The 12,110-nt window shown below is 47.9% G+C and overlaps 1 protein-coding gene across 4 annotated transcripts in view; it reads left to right on the top strand.

Moving 5' to 3' along the window:
- FSD1 (fibronectin type III and SPRY domain containing 1) overlaps nucleotides 1–12,110 on the top strand; it is an 85,264-nt gene that overhangs the window by 19,279 nt on the left and 53,875 nt on the right. The window contains exon 1 of one of the 4 annotated variants that reach the window (XM_069649380.1): nucleotides 3,350–3,482. The exons of the other annotated variants lie outside the window; for them this stretch is intronic. Coding sequence (XP_069505481.1) covers nucleotides 3,480–3,482 — 3 coding nt within the window. The 5' untranslated portion in view covers nucleotides 3,350–3,479. Of the gene's footprint in view, nucleotides 1–3,349; nucleotides 3,483–12,110 lie in introns of those variants that run through there. 4 annotated transcript variants of the gene reach the window in all.

Genomic DNA, 12,110 nt, shown 5'->3' with positions numbered 1-12,110 from the left:
CCATGAAGCTGTGTGGGTGAAAGCAGGGGACAGGCACCTTATGCATCTGTTCCTCTTTATTTTCTTACTCCCTGTTTTCTTTGCAGTATTTTCCTATTTTACGTAGTAAAAGTAGATGATACCCATCCCCCCCCCTTATCTGAAGGGCTGTTAACTATGGATGGTACTTGATTCATTGCCCTCGTCAACCCAACCAGGGTTAAGAAACTTGTTGCATGCAGGCCTTGCAAATTATTAAAAATCTCACTAAGGCTGCAGAGTGAGTTTTAGTTCACTTACTCGACCTAAGAGAAATGCACTCGCCACAAGGTGACTGGAGACAAACTATTTACCAGTGCTTTTTGTAAAATGGTGCATGTTGCCATAAGCACACTTTATATTTGGTGCAATGCTGACAAGCATGTACAGGGAAACTTGCATTTGCCAGTTTCTACAAACAAACTGTGTTTGCAGTAAATACAAAATACATTTCTAGCATTCCCATAATCGCCAGCAAGGTTGAGTATCCTGCAAACAGTACTCGCCCTTCATAAAAACTAGTCGCCAAATGCTAGTGGACTAGTAGATTTTGTGAGCCCTAACATGGCATCATACCTTTCCTGAAAAAAACATGTTGCACATTGAAGCAGGTTCGAGACACTCTGTGCAGCCTAACCTTAATATATCTGGGAACTGCCCACTATTTTCGTCTGTCGATCTTTCGCACCCCTCTCATCCTTCCCTTGGAGCATCTGGAGCTGCCTCTGAGCATTGTGCTAACCAACTGAAAAGAGCTCCTGGCTCTTGCTACAAAGCGAAATTGTGCAGCGCCAAGAATGCCCTTCATTTAGACTATAATTACCATAAACATGGGACAATGGAAATGACTTCCTGTTTATAATATTGTGTTCTGCTTATCACAAAGACGTTTTTAAATTGCAATGATTTAATGTTGGAGAGGGAGTGCAGTCAGGGGTAGCAGTAAGCTGGGGCGTATTCTGGCGTTTTGCCCTGTGTGTGAAATATTGTCTAGAAATTGCCCTGCTTACATGCTCAAAATGTACAGCACCTGGAACGGCAGTGCAAGCTTTCTACCAAGGTGCACGCGCGTAATAACAAATGCATTGCCAGGGTCCGTGCATGCTTCTTTATCAAGAAAGGCAGGTCCATCACAAGGGGCTGCAGAGAAGACAAACTGCCCCAATTCATCTCGCAAGGGGCCCTATTGTCCCTCTTTTACAGGCAGAGTGCATACGTTAACAACTGCCTTTTGGGTGTATCTACACTTCTGCGCTGATACATTCAAAGGTAGGTGTTAACATGCTGGCGCCACCAGGCTAGTCACTCCCTCCGCCATGTACGCCTCTCCTCATCGACCTCTAGAGGTGACCTGGCAGGGTGAAGGTGGGCTACAAAAGAAGCATGACTCCAGCTCCCAATGTTCCCTTTTATTGGCTGTGTAATGCACGCAGAAATCGCCTCCCTGCCACCTGGACACTCTGCAGCTTCCTCGGACAGCCTGTTTCCTGCATGATCTCTCTCTCTGTATTCCCGTCTGTGACCCTACCACCCCCCAGGCCCTCCACCTGCCTTATCCAGTTTTTAGGAGGAAAGGTGCACAGACAAGGTATTTTGTAGGTATTCCTCATGTGGTTCATGGCGGTATTCCTCATGTGGTTCATGGCTATCAGATGGGTTTGGGGCAGAACAGTTGTGTGTCTAGTGGTTATATTTTGGGGGAGGGGAGCACCTACAGTTGCTGATAACGTTAAGAAAGTTTGGTTTATGTTCTTAGCAAGCTGTGTGAAGAGGTAATATCACTGCCAATGCATTCATAACCCGTCTGATTCAGGTTCAGACATGCCAGTATAAAATAAGATTCACACCCATGTCAAGGAAGCAAAGGAATACTTGGATATGCATTTTATACAGGCATGTATGAAGTTGAAGAAAGACCACAGAGGTAGCACTTAAAGCTACACCAATTTAAGGCTATGAGATTCTAAGCCTGTGCTTGGACCTATTGATGCTAACATTTATTTATGTAATAATCCATTACTTCTATAGCACATTCGCCAAAACACTTTACATAAAACACAAAGAAGATTATTATCCGGCAACTAAAATCAACTCATTTGTCAACCTCAGATGGAAAAAAGGCTGAGCAGACCTTGCTAGGATTCAAACATGTTACTTGCAGATCATACTTAGATTGCAGTAGTGAGCACTTAACCTGCTGAGCTATCATACTACCTCGGAATCCTGAAATGTGGATACCACATCATTGGGTAATGCATCAGCTCTGTGGGTTACAATTCTTATTAATACCACACTTACTATCAGAGTGCTTAGAAGCAGGAGGAATATGTCATGGCCCACGTCAGGAATATGGCTCACTAGTAAACGTGATAATAGTAATATTGTGTTTTTGTTTTTAAAAAAAGGACTGGAGGGGGACAGGAGAGGGTAGTGTGTAGGTATCCTAATCAATGTTTCTTTTTAACTGCACAGTTGATTAAACCACACACTGTATGATAGTTCAGCGGCTTAAAAGCTCATGTCTGTCATGTGCCAACCTGCACTTTCCAAGTACATATTTCAGCCGGACTGAATCAGCCCTTCATCCTTCTGAAATTCATATATTAGGTACTATTACATGATGATAGTAAAAAGTATTTTTACAGCGCTTAGAGGCCGGAGTAGTCGGGCGTAAAGCACTATAGTTACAAATATTACATACCAACTATTATACCTGGGAATGGGAAAACGTAAAACGCCGTGACCTCAAACGTGACGTGGAGTGTTTTTGCACAAAATGAATAGCTTCAGAAACATAAAACAATCAAGTTGACTCTAAATATGAAGTGCTGGATCTGCGGCATACAGTTTGCTTGGCTTACATAGAAAAATACTATTCCTCACCTGTACATTTTGCAAATGTAGCACTTTGGAGAAAGCCAAAATGCATGTGAAATGAGGGCGGCTTCTGCAGAAATTGCAGCTCACATTAGCAGCAAAGTGCACATATTGCATCCGAGGGCCTCATCAACATAGCTATGCCGTCCACAAATAAGAGAGTTTTTGCATCTCTTATGGGGGTGGGGGGCTGGATGTTTTGCCCTGGGCCTCACGGAACCCTGTGACAGCCCAGAAGAAAGGAGTGTGTGGACAAAGAGCCCTGTGAGTACTTTCACAGAGCTCTGGTGGGCGGTGATGAAGGCGCCTTAAAAACCCCGAATAAATAGGTTGGGAGAGCCGTGTGAAAGAGCAGTGTGTACACAGAAAGCTGCAGGCCTGCTCCACCCCGCGTCCTGGTGAGCCAGATGTCCTCCCTCCCCCGGGTCTAATTCCTCCCTCGTCCGTTTCCTGTCCGTGTAATCCGGACATCCTCCGAGAGGCAGGCCGTGAGGGTGGCGTGCTGAAGACGCTCCGTGCTCAGCGCAGGTGCCCGGGCTGGTACCCGGGAAGCGAGCAGAGGACGGCTGTCATAACGCCCAGTAATGGTATGCAGTCTGCGCTGGTCATGGGTGTGATGCAGTGTCCGTCTTCGTCACATGCACTGTCGCTGAGGGCTGTGATCGAAGCTCCCTCTGCTGTGTGTGTGGGGGGGGGGGCGCTTGCGCTGCTGTTACCTGTTATGTGGGGCGGAAGCTAGACCCGTCCTTGCTTATTAACGCATTACTGCTGTCTGTTGCATTTGTGCCGAGCTTGCCCGGATGACACCCGCGGTCACTTAGATTCCAAAGTGTGTGCTTCCGTCCCCGCATAGGTCGTCTATATGCCTGCCTTGTTTATCAGGCAGCCTCTAAGGAACTTCCAGGGAGGGGCCACCTACAACTGTGTCCTTGGGGGTGATCTGCCATGGCATTATGGACGATAAGGCCCGATCTATCGTCCTTGCAAAGTCCTCATTGGCCGCATGACCTGCACACGCGCGTGTGGCATTACGCGAATGCATATTCAGCACCAGGCGGATCGTGTTCTGTGTGCTTTTGGTATGGGTACTCAAAAATGTTGTTAATCTCATTGTACCTGCGTGTTTGGTCCTTGGGGGACACTTTCCCAGCAAAGTAGTTCATGGCCGTGTTCTTGCGTTGACGTTTTGTGCGGCAATTCCATCACTTCTTTGCATGGTTCTCCCAGGCAGAGACACTGAGCCAGGATAAGCTCCTCTGAATCACCCAAGGACCGATGGCTCTGATTGGTTTGTTAGATCTTAGTTTGGGAGAAGTGACGAGGGGGTGTCCGTGTCATCAATTCTCTTCTGAAGGGCACACTAAGCTCGTGAGCAGACAAGCCGCCATGTCGACCCTGGACAGAGTGCAAGACCCTGGTTTACCCGTTCGTTCCTCCTTTACTTTTGTTTGTTATTTCTGTACCATTTCTGATGTTAAGAATTCATCTTTACATTAAAGGGCTTAACCTCTTTTTGTATATATTTTCCCCCAGTGAGTAATCTCGCCTGCCTGGTTGTATTGGTGCACTTGGTTTGTACCCATTTTCCCCCGACGAGTAATCTCGCCTGCATGGTTGTTTCAGTACACTTGGTTAATGGCAGCCACTATGTGCTCATTTCCCTCCAAGAGATCTCGCCTGCCTGGTTGTATTGGGGCACTTGGTTAGTGGCAGGCTCCATGTGCCCATTTTCCCCCGGCGAGTAATCTCGCCTTCCTGGTTGTATCGGTGCCTGGTTGTATCGGTGCACTTGGTTAGTGGCAGCCACTATGTGCCCATTTCCCTCCACCGAGTGATCTCGCCTGCCTGGTTGTATTGGTGCACTTGGTTAGTGGCAGGGTCTATGTGCCCATTTTCCCCCGGCGAGTAATCTCGCCTGCCTGGTTGTATCGGTGCCTGGTTGTATCGGTGCACTTGGTTAGTGGCAGCCACTATGTGCCCATTTCCCTCCAACTAGTGATCTCGCCTGCCTGGTTGTATTGGTGCACTTGGTTTGTACCCATTTTCCCCCGACGAGTAATCTCGCCTGCATGGTTGTTTCGGTACACTTGGTTAGTGGCAGCCACTATGTGCTCATTTCCCTCCAAGAGATCTCGCCTGCCTGGTTGTATTGGTGCACTTGGTTAGTGGCAGGCTCTATGTGCCCATTTTCCCCCGGCGAGTAATCTCGCCTTCCTGGTTGTATCGGTGCACTTGGTTAGTGGCAGCCACTATGTGCCCATTTCCCTCCACCGAGTGATCTTGCCTGCCTGGTTGTATTGGTGCACTTGGTTAGTGGCAGGGTCTATGTGCCCATTTTCCCCCGGCGAGTAATCTCGCCTGCCTGGTTGTATCAGTGCCTGGTTGTATCGGTGCACTTGGTTAGTGGCAGCCTCTCTGTGCCCATTTCCCTCCAACGAGTAATCTCGCCTGCCTGGTTGTATCAGTGCCTGGTTGTATCGGTGCACTTGGTTAGTGGCAGCCACTATGTGCCCATTTCCCTCCAACGAGTGATCTCGCCTGCCTGGTTGTATTGGTGCACTTGGTTTGTACCCATTTTCCCCCGACGAGTAATCTCGCCTCCATGGTTGTTTCGGTGCACTTGGTTAGTGGCAGCCACTATGTGTCCATTTGCCCCGGCGAGTGATCACACCTGCCTGGTTGTTTCGGTGCACTTGGTTAGTGGCAGCCACTATGTGCCCATTTTCCCCCGGCGAGTAATCTCGCCTTCCTGGTTGTATCGGTGCCTGGTTGTATCGGTGCACTTGGTTAGTGGCAGCCACTATGTGCCCATTTCCCTCCACCGAGTGATCTCGCCTGCCTGGTTGTATTGGTGCACTTGGTTAGTGGCAGGGTCTATGTGCCCATTTTCCCCCGGCGAGTAATCTCGCCTGCCTGGTTGTATCGGTGCCTGGTTCTATTGGTGCACTTGGTTAGTGGCAGGCTCTATGTGCCCATTTCCCTCCAACGAGTAATCTCGCCTGCCTGGTTGTATCGGTGCACTTGGTTAGTGGCAGCCACTATATGTCCATTTGCCCCGGCGAGTGATCACGCCTGCCTGGTTGTTTCGGTGCACTTGGTTAGTGGCAGCCACTATGTACCCATTTTCCCCCCCCGACGAGTAATCTCGCCTTCCTGGTTGTTTCGGTGCACTGGGTTAGTGGCAGTGTTACTCGTTTTTGGGACTGCAGTTGTAACTGAAGGTGGTTTACTACAAAGAACTGTGTGAATATAAAACCTACACGGGAGACACGTTGCAGTTGCATGTTTCAAGGGCTTCATCCATGAATCCATAGTGGCCTTTGGAATCTGTGTTGTGTCTAGGGTATAGGGTTGGTATCCACAGCCCACTTCTATCCGTCCCCTGGTAGGGCTTTTAGCAAGGACCATAATATGTCCCACAACAAGCATTACTAGAACTCTAATTCTTTGGATCATCCCCATTGCCCGGTTAAGCTTCCTCGCCTCACTGGGTTTTGGGAATGCATCCCTACTGATGAGATCCACATACGATTCAGCAGTTTTGGCCTCCATCATGGTTTATTGAGCGCCGTCCTTGCTTCGGGAAGCAACTGAGTGCTTTACAAGTCATAGGGGGAAGCACACGGAGAGAAGCAGATCGCAAGGGAGCAATATCAGGAAGAGGGGCGCTCACAGTAGTGGGGGGGGGGCAATTTGGCAGCAAGGGATCTATTTACAAGCACCCATGGTACGAATCCAGAGGGAGCATTTTAGGTGGGGTATTGGGGGGGCTTCACCTAGGTTACTGTTGGTAGTATTATTAGGGAAGTGACTGTAATCCCCCTGACGCCAATCCACCCAGGCTTCGAGCACTGCATTTAATTAGCAATTTAAGGACTTCCATTATCTGACTTTGTGGGATCATTGCTGGTTCCTCTTAGTTAATTGCATGGTATGATGATGTAACATCGCCAGTTTTTTTTTTTTTTTTTTTGCGGAGTGTTTTGTCAAAAACATTTGTGCAAAAAACGAATAGAAAAATATGGGGTGTGGTGATGGACGCAAGTGAGAGATTTTTCGGCCAAAAATATTCTGCAAAAATCTTTGTGGAAAAAAAACTGCCGATCTAAGAAGCAAGATTCAATTGCATTCTGGAATAGTTTCTTTGTTAAATAAAAGTATAGGAAAAGTAAAAGTTCATTTAAAAAAAGTAGAGGAGCATCGCTCCCACCCACTTCCATCACTGTTTATATCCTTGTTTTACCTTCTGTGTAGGGTGTCATTTCCTTTATTCACATGCGCCTGAGGGGGCGGTGGACCTCCCAGATTGCATTTAAACTACCTGCCTTAGATTATTTTTCGTACTGTCATCAAACCATCCCTTTCCAACGCTGTTTTGTTTTTTGTGAGCTCTCACACCTTCAATCTCTGTTCCACTTTGTCTCTGTAGTTGGGTTAGATTAAACCAAGGATAGTTTATTTTTGAATTTTTTTTTTACCTATTTATTTTTTTATTGTTTTTTTGCATTCAATGACTGTTTGCCATTATATCGAACACTCTTCCTGTTTTTTTGGCACGTGTGTTTGTTGCTAGTGTTTTTTTTGGCACGTGTGTTTGTTGCTAGAAGCTTAACCTGGTCTTAGTTTTAGATTTAGATCAACAAGAAGGGGGACGGCAGGGGTCGAAATTGGGATTTGTTCACCAGGAGCAAAAAGCAGCGTTGGAGTATCGGGCATAATCAGTTGGGCAGTATTTACCAGCGGGGAACCAGGAGATAATATGTAGCGCACAGCAAATCTAACTGCAAAAATTCTCGTCGATATACATTCCCAAACATACACAGTTAATATCGCATAGCTAGGTCTGTATGACGCCACTTGCCACAGAAGTCAAAAGTAGTTCTTAGTAGTTGTTGGTTTCAAGTTAACCAGGCTCTCCTTGGGTATGACCAGGAGCTAAATGGCTCCCAGCTCCAGGCTATTTCGAACCCTGGGGCTAGAAATGCTCAGATGGGGAGTTGAAAGAAGCAGCATTTCAGGAGAAGCTCCTCTTCAGCCAGGTGTATTTGTATGAACATTCTCTCTGCACACCATTTTTATTGCAGGTATAGGAGCATCCCCTCCTATGTTCATTTTAGCTGTTTGGTGTTATGATATAATATGATTTGGTATTTGTATCGCAAGGAGCTACAAGACAAAGCAGGGGGAACAGAGCAATGACGAGACAAACAATATCACTCGGCCTTGTGACATTCAGATTGTGCAAGTGCAAACAAGATGTACAGGGGGAGAGGGTGTGCGGGAAGTGCAGACAGTGCAGCAGGGCCCCGAGTAAGTGCAGGGACGGCAGCAGTCCCAGAACCGGAGTGCTGGGTGGCCAGGAGGCAGTGCAGGGTTACTAGTCGAGTGGGGCGGGGGGGAGCATAGTACCATGTGTGACTCTGAGAGCAACCATGCAACCAGTCAGGATGAGCAGTCAGCTAGATTAGCAGGGGAGAGGGAGAAAGAAGGAAGAGAAGAAAAGTATGGTGCTGAGCAGCTTCTGGAACCTCAGGTGGTCTGAGGGGCAGGGAGGCCATTCCAGAGGGAGGCATCTGCAGAGGAGAGAGATCTACCCCCCCACTCTTGGAGAAGTGTCTGACCCGCAGAGAGTTGGAGGTAGCTGAGCAGAGGGCTCTAGAAGGAAGGTATTTAGGAAGAGAGAGTTGGATGACCACTGTCCCAGAAAGCCTTGTGGATGATGCAGAGGGTCTTGAAGCTGATCCTCCCGACCACTGGGAGAGAGTGGAAGAGATTTCAGAGCTGGAGAGATGCGGTCCCTGGGCTTAAGGCCAAGGATAAGTCTGCAGTCCTGTACTGGATTAGGTGAAGAGGCCGAAGAGTAGAGTTAGGAAGATTGAGAAAGAGGCTGTTGCAATCATCCAGCTCTGGAGGCAGTTTCTGGCGGAAGGTGAAGAAAGGTAGAATACCTCTGAGGAGGTGCAGCTGGAAGTGGGCCTTCTTGGCAAGGTTCATGATGTGAGGAGAGAAGGAGAGGGTAGAGTCGAAGATGACACCAAGGTTTTGTGCCTCACAGGAGGGCAATGGAAGGAGGCCCAAGGAGGGTGGCCATAGTGTGGGAGAGAAAGGGGGAGCAGGGGCCCCAATGAGAAGAATCTGTCTTACTGGCATTAAGGCAGAGATTGTTGGAGGCGCACCATCCCTGAATAGTGGATAGACGGGAATGAGCCAGGAGGGAGAGGAGGTAGAGGGTTGCCTGAAAGAGAGCGGTGTGTGTCATACGCGTACCACTGCAAGTTAGAGGAGAAAGTAGAGCTCAGATGGGCCAACAATGCCAGATAGACATTTCTTTTTAATTTTTTATTTACTTGTATATAATCAAAAGAATAATTATTTTTACAAGAAGTAAATGAGGTACAATTTTTCATTTAAATATGTATGACATTAAAGAGCCAGGGTGAGAAGATGGCGCCCTGGGAACACCGCATGTGGAAAGAGAGAGGACCCAAGTTAGACCTGGGAGGGTTGGTCCAAGAGTCATGAGGACAGCCACACGAGAGCCTGACCCGTGATGCCAAGGTTCGTGCTAAGACGATTGATCAGGGCGGCATGATTGACCATGCCAAAGGCAGAGGAGAGGTCAAGGACAGGGTGAATGCTGGAGTCCAGGTTAGAGAGCAGACCTTCATGGGTGTTCAAGAGAGTAGTTTAGGAGGTGCCTCGGCTGCTCTGTTGGGTATCTCCATGACCATCAGCCTGGCTTCAGATTCAGCTTGAATGTTTAGCTGAGAGATGGCCAGCTTCTCCAGGAGCATGCCCAGGAAAGGGGTGATAAAGATCAGGCGATAGTTAGCTGGACAGGCAGGATCAGCAGAAGGCTATTTTAGGAGAGGGTGCACCAGGGAGTGCTTGGGGGAGGGGTGTGCAGGGATGGAGGGGGGAGATCCAGGGGCAAAGGAATGATTACAGAAATCTGCCAAGGCTGGAGCGAGGGGAAACAATGTTATCCTTCATGGTTCTGGAGGAGATGGGGAGCACCTGTTTAGATGAAGCTTTCATAGATAGGACCCGTCTAGAAACATCATCAGGTGATATAGGAGAGTGGTTGGAGAGGAAGGGAGCACATAGGGGCCCTGAGAGAGATAGAAGGGGAAAGATGAGGGGAGGAGGCATGCGAGGACAGGACGTCCTGGGTTTTAATGGTGAAATGAGAAGCCAGTGCCTTACAGAAGGCCTGGGAAGGTACATTAGAGGTAGAGACTACAGTCGGATTGACCAGCTACGTACAGATTTTGAAAAGTTTGGCCGTGCTGTTGGAGGCCGCAGAGATACAGGCTTGAATGTGGACCCTCTTCTTGGAGAAGATGGAGAGTCTGTAGTGCCTTTGGAGCAGGCAGCAGGCTGTTTTTCAGAGGATGTGCCCGAAGCCCTCCACTTCTGCTCGGCTGCTCTGCACTTACATTTCAGCGCGGCCAGTTCAGAGTCATACCAAGAGTGGCACTTGGAGGCAGGCTTCAGATGGATCCTCGTGACGGGGGCAAGGATATCAAGAGTGCTGGAGATGGAGAGATGAAGGTTGGAGAGGGCTGTGTCAGAGTGTGAGTCGGGCGCAGGGGTAGGGGGAGGAGAGAAAGTGGTGGCAAAAGTGGCAACTGACACTCGCTTCATAGATTGAATGACTGCGAAGGAAGGTGGCCGTGCAGGGGTAGGTTCTCTCAGGGGGACAGGTAGTTTCAGGTGAGAGGAAAGCAGAAAGTGGTCGGTCCAAGAGAGTGGAGTAGTGAGAGGGGGATGCCGGAGGAGATGAGAACATCAAAGGTGTTTCCAGCTCAGTGTGTGGGGCCAGAGGGATGAATAAAGCGGCAGAGAGAGTTGCGTAGGTTCTTGATAATCTGCAATTATTAACTACCGTTTCCAATTCGTTCAAATATGCTTTGTATTTCAACACTGAAACAAGGGATATATGTACATTCAGGACTCCATAAGCCCTTAACTATTCCCTTGGAAGTCAATTGACCAAAACGCAAGGTATAGCAGAATTAAGTTCATACACCCGAGCTCAGGGGAAGTGACGTTGCATGTTCTTGGACACTGATGACATCACTGTATGTGATATCAATGATGTTTTTAAAAAACTACAATGAGCATTAAGATTAATAAAAATAACAAAATGCTCCTCTAACAGACAAAACACTGTTTTAACAAGGGTGCAACCTTGAGATGCCATGCAATCGTGGGGAAGCACCCAGCATTTCATATGCCAGCCGCTTTTCCTTCAAATGGTGTGGCTAGTTATAACCTCACATACCAATTATTGTTCTCATATATAAGGTACATCTTTCCATGTCCAAGAGCTGCCGTCACATGCTCCCTCATACCTGGTGGACAAAGCCACCAGCTCTGGCAGTCATCACATCACCAGAAAGCGGAACATGGCCCGACTAGAGCAGTAGAAATTCAAAAAGAGGCCCAGAAAACAAGCATTCTCTATCTAGGCTCAAGATTATGGATATGGTTGAAAAAAGTGAAAGCTCCATTAGTACCCGGCGAGGGTCAATCAGAATGTAACAATCTGATTGGCCTTTGCCGGGGCATTACCCCATTCGGAATCCCTCACGTTCATATCCCCAGCGGGGAGGTGTGGCAGCCCCTCAGCCAATGAGGATGAACAATGTCACGTTTCAAGTGATTCACCAGGCATTAAAGCGCAGGAAATGGGCCGGAACAAGACTGAGGTGGGCTCCGGCAAATCACATCATGCCGGAGTGCTGCTCTGTCCCCCAGGGCGAGGAGACAGCACAGGACACTCCAAGATCTTGCGCTTCAACAAGCAGACTCGGCACAGAGCGTTGTCGACTTCTGAAAAGCAGTCTGCTCGTTGAAGCTCGGGTGCATAACTTGGCTCATCGCTACTCTATCCCCAGGCCGTGGGGCTAGCCCAGAAAACTACCAGCATTTTTATGTACGAGCAACCCGCGCTATAAGAAGACTCGGCACGGGATAATGAATCCAGTAACAGAAAGTCTCACATACAGTGTTGCAGCTGTCAAAACTGCTATATTTGTCCTGCAATTTACAGACATAATTTTTGTTAGGGTGAGTATTGTGACCAATTGGAACTGCAGAGTCCAACTTCTATTATTCACTTAAACGTGTTTCTTACTAAATCACTATAAGACATGTTTCAAATCTAAAATTGTGGTCATTCTCATCTTATGTTCCCCTAATGCTCTTTG

Source organism: Ambystoma mexicanum, chromosome 1p (assembly GCF_040938575.1).
Source record: "Ambystoma mexicanum isolate Mex_15411 chromosome 1p, UKY_AmexF1_1, whole genome shotgun sequence".
Lineage (NCBI taxonomy): Eukaryota > Metazoa > Chordata > Amphibia > Caudata > Ambystomatidae > Ambystoma > Ambystoma mexicanum.
The sequence above is the reverse complement of the archived record's forward strand: the minus strand, read 5'-3'. Positions and strand labels throughout refer to the sequence as shown.